Genomic DNA, 17875 nt, shown 5'->3' with positions numbered 1-17875 from the left:
TCCAACAGCCAGGCTGTTGGGAGTGGATTTGGCAGCGGATGGAGCCATGGATGCGGAAGTGAATCATAGGATGGGGGAGGGGGCGAAAGTTCTGAAAGCGTTGAAGAATGCGTGGAAGTCGAGAACGTTGTCTTGGAAAGCAAAAATGGGTATGTTTGAAGGAACAGTGGTTCCAACAATGATATATGGTTGCGAGGCCTGGGCTATAGATAGAGTTGTGCGGAGGAAGGTGGATGTGCTGGAAATGAGATGTTTGAGGACAATATATGGTGTGAGGGGGTATGATCGAGTAATTAATGAAAGAGTAAGAGAGATGTGTAGTAATAAAGAGTGTGGTTGAGAGAGCAGAAAAGGGTTTTGAAATGGTTTGGTCACATGGAGAGAATGAGTGAGGAAAGATTGACAAAGAGGATATATGTGTCAAAGGTGGAGGGAACGAGGAGAAGTGGGAGACCAAATTGGAGGTGGAAAGATGGAGTGAAAAAGATTTTAAGTGATCGGAGCCTGAACATGCAGGAGGGTGAAAGGCGTGCAAGGAATAGAGTGAACTGGAACGATGTGGTATAACGGGATCGACGTGCTTTTAATGAATTGAACCAGGGCATGTGAATCGTCTGGGGTAAAGCATGGAAAGTTTTGTGGGGCCTGGATGTGGAAAGGGAGCTGTGGTTTCGGTGCATTATACATGACACATATATCCTCTTGGTCAATCTTTCCTCACTCATTCTCCCAATGTGACCAAACCATTTCAAAACACCCTCTTCTGCTCTCTCAACCACACTCTTTTTATTACCACACATCTCTCTTATCCTATTATTACTTACTCGATCAAACCACCTCACAACACATATTGTCCTCAAACATCTCATTTCCAACACATCCACCCTCCTCCGCACAACTCTATCCATAGTCCACGCCTCGCAACCATATAACATTGTTGGAAACACTTTTCCTTGAAACATGTCCATTTTTGCTTTCCGAGATAATGTTCTCGACTTCCACACATTCTTCAAGGGTCCCAAAATTTTCTCTCCCTCCTCCACCCTATGATTCACTTCCGCTTCCATTGTTCCATCCACTGCCAATTCCACTCCCAGATATCTAAAACACTTCACCTCCTCCAGTTTTTCTCCATTCAAACTTACCTCCCAATTGACTTGACACTCAACCCTACTGTACCTAATAACCTTGCTCTTAGCTTTCTTCTTTCACACACTTTACCAAACTCAGTCACCAGCCTCTGCAGTTTCTCACATGAATCAGCCACCAGTGCTGTATCATCATCGAACAACAACTGACTCAATTCCCAAGCTCTCTCATCCTCAACAGACTGCATATTTGCCCCTCTTTCCAAAACTCTTGCATTCACCTCCCTAACAACCCCATCCATAAACAAATTAAACAATCATGCCGCAAACCTACATTAACTGAGAACCAATCACTTTCCTCTCTTCCTACAAGTACACATGCCTTACATCCTCGATAAAAACTTTTCACTGCTTCTAACAACTTGCCTCCCACACCATATATTCTTAATACCTTCCACAGAGTATCGATATCAACTCTATCATATGCCTTCTCCAGATCCATAAATGCTACATACAAATCCATTTGCTTTTCTAAGTATTTCTCACATACATTCTCCAAAGCAAACACCTGATCCACACAACCTCTACCACTTCTGAAACCACACTGCTCTTTCCCAATCTGATGCTCTGTACATGCCTTCACCCTTTCAATCATTCCTTTGTACAATGGAACTATGCAGGCATTCCGCCAATCCTCAGGCACTTCTCCATGAGTCATACATGTCATACATACATAAATTAACCTTGCCAACCAGTCAACAATACAGTCACCCCCTTTTTTAAAATTGCACTGCAATACCATCCAAACCCGCTGCCTTGCCGGCTTTCATCTTCCGCAAAGCTTGTACTACCCCTTCTCTGTTTACCAAATCATTCTCCCTAACCCTCTCACTTTGCACACCACCTCGACGTAAACAGCCTCTACCTGCCACTCTATCATCAAACACATTCAACAAACCTTCAAAAAACTCTCTCCATCTCCTCACATCACCACTACTTGCTATCACCTCTCCATTAGCCCCCTTCACTGAAGTTCCCATTTGTTCCCTCGTCTTACGCACTTTATCTACCTCTTTCGGTAGAAAGATAAATGTATGGGTGCAGCTTGGAGACGATACAGTGAAGAACCGTAACGTGTCGCAGAAAGAAATGCCGGGCAAGTATGTCAGTCATATAAAGAGAAGGTTGGACAGGGTGGGGAGGGGGAGAGGTTTGCACGGGCCACGCCCGCATATATGGCTCTAAATTGTAATACATACTCTACACAAACTGCTATGATCTTGTGTGCGAGTTCAAGCCTATCTACACCCTTGACAGCAGCATGTATCTAGGCATGAGTACGAATAACCTGAAGTTTCACCAAGTTTACTACAGCCAATATCAACCCTTCAATATATTAATGCAGAAGAATAAGTCACCTACTGGAAGGTCTAGAACATTGTTCTTTCCCCCAGCTCCACTCTGTGCACTAAAAATAACCGAAGCCTTCAAAGCACTTCCTTGCTATAAACATATCCGGAAGCGGAAAAGTGGCAAATATTGGACTTAGTTTCCAGGGGACCGTCCCTTCTGGAAGTCTCACAAGCCAAAAACACCATCCTCACAAGGGTTACTACCACTACTTTTCTTTCACACTTGATTAATTCCACCACTCTCATCTACTTTCTCATTAGTGAGGATGGAAACGGAGGCTATCAACGAGCCAATCTATCTCAACCATTGCCACACTACCGATAGGATTCTGGGAGACTATTTTCAATCCCATCAATATTCTACCGGCATCAACGGTTATTTTCATGACCATTAATTCCAGTTAGCAGCACCATCACTCAAGGCTTCAGTCACTACAGATATGGTCGTGCTGTTTTCATTATCCTATGCTTTTGTTAAAGGAAGATACAATACTGTATTATGATAAGCGTCCATTTTCAAGTAAAGCCAAACCTGGTTGCAAAGGAAAGTACTATAACCTATGAAGTGCAGGGATGAGAAGCCAAGTTGAAAAAAAAATGTTACACTAAGACGATTTGGTTGGCAAATCAGTTTCCAAAACATCCCTTGTCACTAGAGACCAACGAACACTGCAGACTAGAACCAACCAATCCTGTCCCTTAACGCTCCGAGATGACACAGTTCGGGATCCCTACGTTAGGCGAGAGGAAGTTCACACATACATACATACATACACACACACACACACACACACACACACACACACACACACACACACACACACACAAAAAAAAAGAGAGAGAGGACGAGAGAACGTCCGAAATGTCTCACGATCTTCACACACTGACATCTGCGGTGGCGGCGAGGAGTACGGTACACATGTACTCTCCTCTCACTCTACCCCCGCGCGCGCACACGAACACCCCCCTGCCACACACTCTCTCATCCGAGCTCTCCCTTATCACCTGCCGCGATTACTCGCCAGATTTAAGTGGGTGCATTGTTCCCTCTAGAGAATGTTTATCATTTTGCCTCCGTGGACAACCTTGTGGATGCGATCACCAACGACAGCTGGCAAGAGTTGAGACTGACCTTGAGAACAATAAACAAATTTCTCATTCTTCACTCAGACTTTTTTTCTTTTCCAACCGCCAACAGAAATCCCTCTTGATTGGAGCTATCCTAAGACTATGATTTGCTTATCGAAACTAATCCTTCGAACAGAGCCTTTACATTCATAAAATCTCTCCATAGGTTCTCACTGATTTGAAGTCCTTCTCCATGATCAGTACTTTTATAAACAACTTCCAAAAGCTTTCCCCGACGGACGAGGCCTTTCTCCGTGATCAGCGCCTCAGTAAACAACTGAAACTTTCTCCAGCAGATGAAGACACTTTCAATGGTCGGTTTGTAGAACGGTGAACTTTCTCTCGGCGATGAAGCCTTTCTCTACGATCACTATTTTCGTCAACTACTTCTCAAGCTCTCTCCAACTGAGACCTTTCTCTACTATCATTCTAAAGATCTACTTCTGAAGCTGTGTGCAACATATAAACCCTAACTACATAATATTACTTCTATGAAGTACTTATGGAACTTCCTCCATGTTCTTATTTACATACTGATTGCAGAGAAATTTAAAACGAATTTTCTCAACCAGTCACCTTTCTAAAGTACTTTTGAAGAGTTCTGAGGTGGTCTGCAGCAGAGAAAGCCATTCTCAATTACTTTTACACGTCTCTGAACCATATGAAACTTTTCTCAACAATTTTAACTTCCAAAGTTTCAGAAGCTTTCTCTAACAGCTGAAGCTTTCTTGAAACTATCTTTATATTTAAGTTATTCCTAAAATCTAAAGCCTTTAGCAACTTTCAGCAATTACATTTATGTACGTCTGACACTTTCTCTACGAGTATGAAAAGTCCCTTAAAAGTAAAAACTAAACACGTTGCTACGCATATACAAAGCCTGCTACTATGTCTCTCCAATATGTAAGCGCTGCTTATCAACCTCTCTCTTTCTCTGGCGGAAATAGTTTCGACCAAAAATTGCTGTGAAGTATGTTCATGTGATCGCGCATTATAGACATACAACTTTACTGTTTCATCGATGATGAAATGTGTACCATGCTGCTCTATGTATCTCAAACCTTTGTTGGGTAAACATCATCACTCCCACTTTTCCAAGGCAAGCGTTTGATGACAGTTAAATGGTCAGGAAGGGTGGACAGCCCGTCAGTCCCTTTTCGGGACCTAATATGGAGCTAAAAACGGCCGCCGCAAGCGATTTCTTTTTTCTTTAAAATACCAAGGTTTGTATGACAGCAGAGGAACAGCTATCCTCTTAAGCACGACGCTACGACCCTTCAATATGATGTAAGGTTTATATGACAGCAGAGAACAGCTATCCTCTTAAGCATGACGCTACGACCCTTCAATATGATGTTCTGGCCTGTGACCTGACCCTAACGGTCAGTAGACATGCCAATTCTCACAAATTAGATGGGAAAACCACGCAGAGCTAAAGCTTTATCCCGCCATGAAATACAATTCTCCCGCATGACCGCTTACAAAGGACCACCGTCGTATTCGGCTGCTCAACATTAATAAGTGATATAGACTTCCTTGCACTGACATTGCTTATATTCGGCTTGCGGTTCTGTCGTATTCTTAGCGACATTTTCAGCTACTTTTATGACTAAACCTGGCAAACATGTACAAATATAAGCAAGTAACAATGCATGTCGGTCATCCAGTTGGCCTAAGGTATCGTGCGTCCTAATGTTTATACAATATCGTACGACAGCCTTTTATCAAACTAACAATTCATCGTGATTTCTGCCCCTGCTACGTCTGCATCTCGACTCATGTTTAAGTACATATACAAATCCTCTAAAAGTTTGTTTTGTACTGGGGAAAAATGGCCGAAGACGGTCACCTGTCATTTCTAAAAAAAAATCTGTTTTTGGATCTAATATGGCATCACTGGGTCAAGCAGGTCATTTTCGTTTTGCTGTCTTCTGAGGTAGTTTCGCTGTGCCCATGGACCGTCCCACTGTGATGAAGGTGTTCTTGTAGCTAATTTGTTGTTGTGGGTCAGGCAGGCATTACACGCCACACCACAAGTAATTCAGGCCAAAGCGATTACATTTCTATTCCTCCAAACACACACGACACACGCTTGGGAAAGCAAACCAGATGAAAACCTCTGACGCTTTCCATTCTTCAAAAAAACAAATCCACTATGTTAGCAATACATTGCACTACAGAACTGAAACAAAGAACGGTGTCAATGTGTGCGCAAAGCTCGATCGGGATTTTCTTCAGTAAACGTTTAAGGTTTACATGGGCTGGGTTAGTTTAGGTTACACCAGGTTTTGTTTTGCATAACAATATCCACTACCAATAAATATATCTGTTCACACACATTATTGGCTCGGTGAATTCAGCTTCAGCTCCTGCGTAAAACACACATCTGATTGTTCTTGTTCGTGGTATACTCACAGCAGAGCTAGTATTATCATATACATGCCCCATAACAACAGGCAAACCTGGATTTCTCTCCCGGAAAAGCACTATCTCATTCTGAGGTAAACGACATAATCACGGCCATTTTAACTGGAGACGGAGTGCGTGTGAGGTTGGCTTAGCTTGGTGATGGGTAAGGCATTCCAAAGTGTCTCAACTTCTTTCTTATGTTAGCTGGGACGGCACGGGCAAGTGAAGCACTAATCCAGGCCATCTAATTAACGCTAATAACAGTAATAATAATAATAATAATAATAATAATAATAATAATAATAATAATAAAATTATAATAAATAATATATATAAAGACATATATACCCTATATCCATTATATCGACCTAACCACTGGGGTGGGTTGACTCGTATGTGCCGACCAGGATTCGAACCTACCCGTTCGACCCTGAGAGGCCCGTAAATGCATCACGCAGGGGAACGCTGACTGCTACACCACAAAGTTCCGTCGTTGGTGACTTTGTTCACACTGCAATCTAGGTCATCTAGCTGTTGCCACAGTGCACACTATAAGACTGGGCTACGACTCCCGATAACAGTGTGCAATGTAAGACCTAAGCTACATCGCTAGTAACAGTGTTCACAGTGTATGACATGAGCCACAACTCTGCTAACACAGTTCAATAACTAGGACACACGGCTTGTAACACTGTTCACATGTATACTACGATACACTGACGTTAACACTATAGCTGAGATTCAGATTCAAGATTCTCCGTACTCGTATGTACGCTGTACGATAAGACCAAACAAAATTTACAGTCCTTATGCTGTATGTCCATGATTAATATTCACACTATTCATAATACTACGATTTAGATTCACACTTCCCACAATGTTCACTGATTCAGATTCACATCACCCATAATGCAGGCCACGATTTAGATTCACACCGCCCATAACGCACACTAAGATTTAGAATCACAATACCTCTATGTGTGCTAAGAGTCATATTCACACCAACCATAATTTAGGCTTAGATTCAATTTCATACTAACCATAATACATGCTAAGATTGAGATTCAACACTATCCATACCCACACAACACATATTGCAGACGAAGATTCGATTTATATTCCTATTTGTACACAACACTGACCGATTCACACGTCAAGCTTTGTAAGCTACCACTGAAAATCAAAACAACTTATAATGTAAGCACGATTCAATGTATAATGTATAATCATGTTGTTTCAAAAGCACTCTAATCATACTAGATTCAAATTCACGCTCCTCAGAGGGTATGCTTTTCAAATTTACACTTCCTGTACTAAAAACTAAGATTCAGACTCATTCAAACTACCCAATACAGTATTCAGACTGCACCTTTGTGGAACAAAATGCCGCAAGCGGAAGCATCGTGTTGGGGGAAAAAATGTAAAAATGGTCAAAATTAAACTGTCCTACCTACTAAAAAAAAAAAAAAAAATAACACATAAAATGCACTGTAGAAGAGGGAATTTAAAATTTTTCACAACATTTAGGTTATCAATTTGTGGAATCTTACAATGCAGTACCTCCCATCCCCTCCAACCCATCTCCATCTCGTGCTCTCCAACAATATACGTAGTCTATCCTGCCGCAGGCACCAATTTGAGCGTGAGGGTATGTATGATCACCAGATTAGTTAGTTGATTTGTTAATCAAAACTTTATACAATAGGGCCTTTAGATCATCAGGTCTCAAATTATAAACACCAGATGAATGAGCTTACACATAAGTTTCCTTCAGGTTTTCAAGATAATTTTCAACCCACATACACTTTCGCTTCGTATATGGCCCCTTACCCTTGCGTATGATGCTATGACGTTTGACATGACCCTTGAGAGGCCATCTTACCCAGGGTCGTGTCGTCGTTCTCGTGGGGTTATCACTCTGCCCTTAAATGTACTTTACGTAACTCAATAGTAGATGGTACATAGCACAACAGAAGCCTATCAAGGGCGTTCGTCACTGTGAAACCTTGAGCAGTTGCGACGGCTAACCGATCAGCCAGCACGAAAATTCATATGCCATCATGCTTCTCGATTATCGAATATAAAGGCTGCTCTAACTGTCGACACTATAGGAGAGGAGTGTTTTGACTTCTGAATCACATATTCATAAGTGGGTAAAAATGTGATTTCCGTCGTAAACGAACATCATCATCTCATATTTGCCAGGGCTTCCTGGTGTTTTTTGTCTGGTCCACCATATCCTGATATAAGAGACTGGTAGATACATCGTATCTTAACCACAAATGGTAACTAACTATTATTTACAATCTCCCAGTGATCGAATGACTAATATTTAATTCAGTCATCACAGTCCGAATGGAACTGGCAACGTTATTCTCTCATTTCACACAATTTCAAAACTAAATACAACTGCCCATAACGTAGAATCCATCCAATACACTATGTCACATTCTTTTACTGTGGTTTGCGATCTCTCCCACATATTTTTTCCTCTACCTTCAATAACTAAATTAATAAGTTCTATACTGTTGGCTATGCACACAGCTGCGTGCACTTGTTTCATATGCTCGTAAATCATATGCGCTGGATATATGTACGTGAACATATGCTACACGTATAAACTCAAGCGCAAAATTGTATTATCACGAATACGTAAGCAATATAGTTGGGTTAAGAATTCTCAGTATTGCTATACGAGTGTATGCACGTGATTGCGCACACGCGTAATGAGGATATAAGTACACATCGCCATGGGAGCAGTAGTGCAGACCTACCACCGCAACCATGGCAGCGGTGACGGGTAAGGTCGCCCGGTACACCAGAACTCGGGACGAGGCCTTCATTCGCAGAGAACGTCTATGGTCTTTCGAATTATCTTATGCACCTGTAGATGGTGTTAAGAGTATTCGATTAATGGTTTTAATCAAGACAGAGAGCTTACATAATCCCATGTAGTCGATAGTCTAAATAAACAACCATAAGCACAGCCTTCCCGCTCCCCGCTTTTTTTTTCTTCCCTCAATCTGCATCACTTCCCCAACGCCAGCGCCACACCCTCTCACACACAGCATTCAGTGGCACTCTTCCCAAGTGCATCCAAACTCGCTCTCTCGAGGACGAGTGCACCTAGCCAGTGCTGGTGTACTTGGGCAGTGCAAGCGTACCGGATCCATGCCAATGTCCCTACTTAGGGCGAATGCACCTGGTCAATGAGCGAGTTCCTGGTTAGTGCTGACGCACTGGATCCAAGCCAGTGTACCTAATGCATACGAATGCACCTGGTCATTGCGAGTGTACCTGGCCAGTGCTAGCATACTGAACCGATGGCAGTGTACTTATAGAAGTGCACCTCGTCAGTGCTAGCTAGGACAACGAGTACACCTGATCAGTGCGTGGGTGTCTACTCAGTGCTCGAACACTGGGTCGGTGCCAATGTACCTGGCTAGCGCTCGCGTACGCATCGAGGGTGAGTGCATCCTCTTAAGCGGCGAGTGAAAAGTACCTGATTATCTTGAAGGCATATGGCTATAACGAATGCACTAGTTACGTACATTACTTGTGTAGCTGTATCCTATTCACTACCACCCTAGTCCGTGTGACCTTAGATACAAGGAAAACATGTTCCCAAAAGAAAATAGAACAGCAGACAACAACAACGTGCATGAGTTAACGGTAAGTGATAAGGAAAGAGTCGTCGCCTCCCGCCACTATCATGCTCCCTTCCTTTCCTCTTAACAACCCTAGCAAGATATAAGCGAGCCGGTTCCAGAGTTCTCCCACTTGTGTAGTTAAAGAATTCACTATACAGTAAATAGTATATAAAGATATGTGGAATTTTTCGTAACATAACATTTCGAACAAATTCAAAATTTACAAGCTACGTTCTTTTTATTTTGCAATTCCACCAAACTTTTTCATGGATGCCTTTATAAGAGACATGTTCTTCGACATTCATGAAGCTGCAACCTTGCTCAACAGCTGTGAACTGACTACTGAGCTAAAAGATTTTGTTCTGCCAAGTTTTTGGTGCTTGTGGAGTAGGCTGTTGGCAGCAGCCGTCCTAGGTGGTACTACCGACCTGACTTAAGAACGTTCAAGAGGTGCCCGGAACCATCTTACATCCTCCTTTCTGTTCCACCAGAACGGGACTACTGGGCTAGTCCTGCCACCTTCTCTTTACAAACACCATACACCTACTCAAAACTCACCTATTCTCACCTATTCTGCTATCTCGTGTTAGTACAATCGCTCTTTAATCATTATAGAACCCAACAAACCTATGGCCCATAGTCCCCGGAATCATGGGGTGCTAAGAATCTCCGGGTTCCTGCTTGACTCGGGGGAGGAGGGGGGGGGGAGATCAAGTTCAGACAGTAGCAGTATCGGCCCCTACCACGGTCTTTCCGATTCTAATAGATATGCATCTTTTTCTATTCACTAACCCAACATTCGTGATCTCTCTAGTAACCTCTCTTATGCTGAACATCATCTTTCTAATACCTCTCCTAATATTGTACTTATCTCTGAGACCCAGTTGTCCAATGATGTTCTCACTAATCCCTTTCTCACATCCAACTGCAATATCTACTCAATTCCGGTTCAGAGCTGACGTCTATTCTTATTCCAACAAGTTCAGACAGTAGCAGTATCGGCCCCTACCACGGTCTTTCCGATTCTAATAGATATGCATCTTTTTCTATTTACTAACCCAACATTCGTGATCTCTCTAGTAACCTCTCTTATGCTGAACATCATCTTTCTAATACCTCTCCTAATATTGTACTTATCTCTGAGACCCAGTTGTCCAATGATGTTCTCACTAATCCCTTTCTCACATCCAACTGCAATATCTACTCAATTCCGGTTCAGAGCTGACGTCTATTCTTATTCCAACATAAACACACCTGTTGGACGCCTAGAGGGCCTAAGTCCCCAAACTTTGATGCTACCTGGCTTAAGGCGTGTCTCCCAACTACCACATTTTTCCTTTGTTTCACTTGCTGCTCTCCTAATTCTATAGATTATATATCTTTCTTTGACTATCTTAACTCCCACCATGAGGCCGTGACATCATCTCACCGGCAAGCAGACATCCTCTACCTAGAAGAACTAAACGTTCACCATTGGGAATGACGGAATTCCTCCCATATGGATGGTGGGAGGATTGAAGCCTTCACGTTCAGACAGTAGCAGTATCGGCCCCTACCACGGTCTTTCCGATTCTAATAGATATGCATCTTTTTCTATTCACTAACCCAACATTCGTGATCTCTCTAGTAACCTCTCTTATGCTGAACATCATCTTTCTAATACCTCTCCTAATATTGTACTTATCTCTGAGACCCAGTTGTCCAATGATGTTCTCACTAATCCCTTTCTCACATCCAACTGCAATATCTACTCAATTCCGGTTCAGAGCTGACGTCTATTCTTATTCCAACAAGTTCAGACAGTAGCAGTATCGGCCCCTACCACGGTCTTTCCGATTCTAATAGATATGCATCTTTTTCTATTCACTAACCCAACATTCGTGATCTCTCTAGTAACCTCTCTTATGCTGAACATCATCTTTCTAATACCTCTCCTAATATTGTACTTATCTCTGAGACCCAGTTGTCCAATGATGTTCTCACTAATCCCTTTCTCACATCCAACTGCAATATCTACTCAATTCCGGTTCAGAGCTGACGTCTATTCTTATTCCAACAAGTTCAGACAGTAGCAGTATCGGCCCCTACCACGGTCTTTCCGATTCTAATAGATATGCATCTTTTTCTATTCACTAACCCAACATTCGTGATCTCTCTAGTAACCTCTCTTATGCTGAACATCATCTTTCTAATACCTCTCCTAATATTGAACTTATCTCTGAGACCCAGTTGTCCAATGATGTTCTCACTAATCCCTTTCTCACATCCAACTGCAATATCTACTCAATTCCGGTTCAGAGCTGACGTCTATTCTTATTCCAACATAAACACACCTGTTGGACGCCTAGAGGGCCTAAGTCCCCAAACTTTGATGCTACCTGGCTTAAGGCGTGTCTCCCAACTACCACATTTTTCCTTTGTTTCACTTGCTGCTCTCCTAATTCTATAGATTATATATCTTTCTTTGACTATCTTAACTCCCACCATGAGGCCGTGACATCATCTCACCGGCAAGCAGACATCCTCTACCTAGAAGAACTAAACGTTCACCATTGGGAATGACGGAATTCCTCCCATATGGATGGTGGGAGGATTGAAGCCTTCACGTTCAGACAGTAGCAGTATCGGCCCCTACCACGGTCTTTCCGATTCTAATAGATATGCATCTTTTTCTATTCACTAACCCAACATTCGTGATCTCTCTAGTAACCTCTCTTATGCTGAACATCATCTTTCTAATACCTCTCCTAATATTGTACTTATCTCTGAGACCCAGTTGTCCAATGATGTTCTCACTAATCCCTTTCTCACATCCAACTGCAATATCTACTCAATTCCGGTTCAGAGCTGACGTCTATTCTTATTCCAACATAAACACACCTGTTGGACGCCTAGAGGGCCTAAGTCCCCAAACTTTGATGCTACCTGGCTTAAGGCGTGTCTCCCAACTACCACATTTTTCCTTTGTTTCACTTGCTGCTCTCCTAATTCTATAGATTATATATCTTTCTTTGACTATCTTAACTCCCACCATGAGGCCGTGACATCATCTCACCGGCAAGCAGACATCCTCTACCTAGAAGAACTAAACGTTCACCATTGGGAATGACGGAATTCCTCCCATATGGATGGTGGGAGGATTGAAGCCTTCACGTTCAGACAGTAGCAGTATCGGCCCCTACCACGGTCTTTCCGATTCTAATAGATATGCATCTTTTTCTATTCACTAACCCAACATTCGTGATCTCTCTAGTAACCTCTCTTATGCTGAACATCATCTTTCTAATACCTCTCCTAATATTGTACTTATCTCTGAGACCCAGTTGTCCAATGATGTTCTCACTAATCCCTTTCTCACATCCAACTGCAATATCTACTCAATTCCGGTTCAGAGCTGACGTCTATTCTTATTCCAACATAAACACACCTGTTGGACGCCTAGAGGGCCTAAGTCCCCAAACTTTGATGCTACCTGGCTTAAGGCGTGTCTCCCAACTACCACATTTTTCCTTTGTTTCACTTGCTGCTCTCCTAATTCTATAGATTATATATCTTTCTTTGACTATCTTAACTCCCACCATGAGGCCGTGACATCATCTCACCGGCAAGCAGACATCCTCTACCTAGAAGAACTAAACGTTCACCATTGGGAATGACGGAATTCCTCCCATATGGATGGTGGGAGGATTGAAGCCTTCACGTTCTCCTTCCATCTCCTTCAGCAATAAAGTCACTGACATACAGCAACATTACCATCTTCTCTCACCTAGTCCTCCATATTCCTTCCTAAAGCTTCTCACCCATTAACATTAAACAACCAGAAGGAAATACAATACCTGTTTCACCCAAAACTTAAATGCATACTACCTGCTCTCTTTGCATAATTTTTTTCGCTGCTTCTAACAGCTCTAACTATATCAATTTTTGACAATTTCATATGTCCATTTCTGATCTATTCTGCAAAATTATTTTTTCCACATCAATGAATGCTGCACTTAATCTCCTCTCTGTTTCAAACATTTTATATACAAACAATCACATTAAACAGCTAATCCACAAAATAATGCTACTCCATATATCCTTCCTCATGATCTTTTAATCTACCACTCATAGTCCTATCAATGATTTCAGTAACTATCAACCTTCACCCTCCTCTTCTGATGGACTGTCTCATACTGGAATGCATATACAAAACCTACTATGAAGTACACAATTTCTTTCTCACCATTTCTGCTGGCATGTTCTCTTTTATATGGCCATCTTTTTTGAAAATGCATGTCAATTGAGGCACCCTTTGCTAACAACCAGTCAGTACACTAAGCAAAGTTGACACCTAACTTTTGTTTTTGACACATCTGCTTCCCTGGGAGAACTGCTCAATAGGAAATGAATACTCTGGATGAATTCTAAATCCAACAAAATCTAGATGAGGTATATATTGGGGTGAAACTAACATGATGAACAATATGAAAATTAACAAAATTCAAGAGTCAAAGTGGGTTGTCCCGACTTTTCTCCTCTATTCTTACAGATGGAGTAAATTCGTCTAGTATATTTCCCACTATCCCTCTTCTTTGAACAAACTAATTATGTCAAGCATTTGAACATGGCTGGTATATCAACGAGTCCCAAACCAACTACAGCAACTATTTCCAAAATATGAAAACTCACTTTCACTGTTATTGCCATACTTACCTGCCCCTTGAGAAATCAACTTTATATGCTTTGCTAAACATCAGATAACATTTTCTCAACTGACATGTAATTCTTAAAAAACATAACTTGCTTCATAATACTGACAAAAAGATCAATCATAATTGTGCAGATCATTATACCACAAGATTTCTTTCTATTCATCAGCTGAAATAATTGTTGTTTTGATTTGATACAACTTACAGTTAATGAAACACAGAAATGCTTGCCAAATAATATCATGGCTAGTCCCTACACTTTTTCTGTAATCTATTTTCAGTCCTTCCATCATCTATTACACATTAAAAAATCCTTATAAAGAAACAAATATACACATACTGTACTTTATTCTCTTGTGTGTCTAAAACAAATACATTCACAAGTAAGAATCCAAAACGTTTAGTCATATGCAACATGAACAAATAGTACCAAGTGTACTTACATCAAGCGAGTCCACACTGTACAACTTGAGACTGGCATTAAGGCTGGATGATTCACATGCTCGGTCACTATGTACTAAGCCTGTGTTTGTCTTGGCATCATCCTCTGTGGACGGAGCTACATAATCATCATCATCACTTGTCAGACCTAGTTCATCACCATAGCTAGAATGAACCCACTGCCATAACTCTGTTGCTGTCATTTGCTGTAAGAAGAAACAAAAGATTTTCATGAAATATTTGCTTACCCTTCCAAAGGAAAAGGAATTGGAAAAAATAATAAAGATTAGCTCAGAATTCTTTGGAGGGGAGTATCAATATGTTAGGGATTTAAAGCATAAAAATTTTGCCGAGAGTAAATCATATTTGTCAACAACCTGACAATTTTCTATTGCTTCAACATATGAAACTTGAAAGCTTATGCAAAATTAAGCAATACACAAAATCCTACAAATCCATGCATCATTATCAATCTATTCTTCATTCTATTGAGTGGATCATGTATTTATAGAACCCAGAACTCACTCATACACTATTGAGTGGATCATGTATTTAGAGAACCCAAAACTAACTCATACACATTTTCAGCTTATGCAAAACATATTAAAGTGAAATATAGCCTTCCATAATTATCATAATGTTTCTTGATTTGTTAAGTAAGACCATTATTTCAATTCTTTTCTTTCTTTCTTTCTTTTAAACTATTCGCCATTTCCCGCATTAGCGAGGTAGCATTAAGAACAGAGGACTGGGCCTTTGAGGGAATACCCTCACCTGGCCCAATTCTCTGTTCCTTCTTTTGGAAAATTAAAAAAAAACCGAGAGGGGAGGATTTCCAGCCCCCCGCTCCCTCCCCTTTTAGTCGCCTTCTACGACACGCAGGGAATACGTGGTAAGTATTCTTAATCCCTACACTTTCTTAATCCCCTATCCCCAGGGATATCAACCAAATAAACAAAACATCTCCACTGTATTTGACCTCAAATCATAAAGTCTCCCTCTCTACAGATAGAATCATGTTTTTGCTATGTTTCTTCTTCCCAACAATCAAGGTCTTGTACCAATCTTTCACTGTGGGGCTGATTGAACTGAAATAGTATAGGAAGGTAACCTGGTTCAGAATACAGTGACTATTTTTTGTTCTTTATTTAGGTTCTTTAAGTATTTTAGAGGGCCTAAGTTCACACAACTTAAAAGTACAAACTTTGGGATAATCCTTATAATCTAAAACTTCATGCAATATACAGATAAATATGTAAAATGAGCTATTTCAACTATTCTATAGTGATCAAATTATACTAAAAAGAACTTTACATTTTCATTATTATTATGCCAATGTTCATGAAATTTGGCACAAACCGGTCTTTTCACAAGTTCATATTTTGAATATATCTTTTTTTAATTTTCAAAGTTCACCAAGGAACCCTTTACTTGGCCATATTTCAACCAATGTTTATGAATTATGGTTCAAAAACATCTTTCCACATATCCCCCTTCTGACCATTTTGGCAGGAAATCTAAATTTGCAGACACTTGGATTTTGGATTCGTTTTTTATGTTCAAACTTAACTCATTAATATATTATATATGAGATCTCAAATCCCTAGTGTTCTTTTGTTATTGCTCCTACATCTTTAACTTTCTTTGCACCCAATCCTTCTCCTGTCACCCCATTATAAAATCTGACATAAGCTAACATGATTAAAAAGGAATAAAATATTAACAGCAATTTCAGTCAAAAATTACAAGCGTATCTAAAGATAAACAATACAGTGAACACACCTGGTCCATCAGAGCATTTTGCCAAATTCTAAACAGCATCAGGTAAGTCTTATCCCTGGAGGCAAAAGAAGTGAAGAAGTGTTTCTCACCTTCTGATCTTATTTCAATAGCATTTGGAATTACTAAAGCAGTCTTCTCCTTAGTCATGGCTACAATTTCCTTACTTTTGATTGAAACCTGTTTGGGAAAAATGCAAGTGTTTAAATGATGTGCTGTGGTTCCTCAGAAAAATCGGAATACTGAAATGAAATATTCTGGTTCCTTTAAAGAGTCAGTACCTGAGCACTATCTCCTACCTTTGAAAGATACAAAGTACCAATTCTAGTGCATTATACATGACAGCTAGAGAGTGGATGAAGCCATTCTGTGTCTTTTCCTGGTGTTATCTACAATATTGAAAACAGCAAACAAGTATAAAAAACTTCAGAAATTCTATTTTTCATACTTGTGAACTGCTCCCTGCATAGCAAGGTATTACCAGGAATAGAAGAATTATGGCCTCATTCACTATCTGGCTGTCATGTATGATGGACCAAAACCAGAGCCCCCTCCCCACAGCCTAGCCCCACAGAAATTTCTGTGGTTTACAATGACCACTTCAAAAGCCCTAATTCAGCCCACTGAAATCATGTTGCCTCCTGTGAACTGCATCACTACAGTTCACTTTATCCCATGCATGTCTTACATCCTCCTGCCTGTAAGTGCCCTGATCACTCAAAGCATCTTCCATTCTATCATTCCACCTCCTCCATTTCATCTATTGATAGTACAGCATTCCTAATGGTGACTTTTCACTTGAATTGTAAACATTTTTGGTAGGGTCCAAGAACACAATAGTATATAATACAAAATAACAATATCAATTAATAAAGAAATACGTATATGATATACATAACATAATAAGATTACTCATCAGTATTCATCAATATTACAAACTTATGAAAGCACTTATGAAAGTACTAGACTCACAGCTTTGGCAACGGAAACCCCTTTCTTGCCTGCCTCATACCAAATCAGATCATTCACATTTGCTTCAAAAGTATTGCTCTGCCTCTAAGCCTTTGAAATTACTGTCATTTACTTTATTTACTTTACTATACTTAGTCGTGGTCTCCTGTGTTAGCAAGGTAGCGCAAAGAAACAGAAGAATGAATGGCCAAACCCACCCACATACACATGCAATTACATAAACACCCATACACACACATATACATACCTATACATTACAATGTATACATCCATATACATACACAGACATATGCATATATACACAT

At 40.6% G+C, this 17875-nt stretch overlaps 1 protein-coding gene across 3 annotated transcripts in view; it reads right to left on the bottom strand.

Moving 5' to 3' along the window:
• The window catches only part of LOC139761662 (protein Aster-B-like), a 293330-nt gene that overhangs the window by 110771 nt on the left and 164684 nt on the right, over positions 1-17875 (bottom strand). For all 3 annotated transcript variants that reach the window (XM_071685977.1, XM_071685978.1, XM_071685979.1), the window contains exons 6-7: positions 16602-16778; positions 14822-15025 (exon numbers count right to left, since the gene is read on the bottom strand). In XM_071685977.1, the coding sequence (XP_071542078.1) occupies positions 14822-15025; positions 16602-16778 (381 nt within the window). The remainder of the gene's footprint in view (positions 1-14821; positions 15026-16601; positions 16779-17875) is intronic.

The sequence above is a fragment of the Panulirus ornatus genome, chromosome 41 (genome assembly GCF_036320965.1).
Source record: "Panulirus ornatus isolate Po-2019 chromosome 41, ASM3632096v1, whole genome shotgun sequence".
Taxonomy (NCBI): domain Eukaryota; kingdom Metazoa; phylum Arthropoda; class Malacostraca; order Decapoda; family Palinuridae; genus Panulirus; species Panulirus ornatus.
The sequence above is the reverse complement of the archived record's forward strand: the minus strand, read 5'-3'. Positions and strand labels throughout refer to the sequence as shown.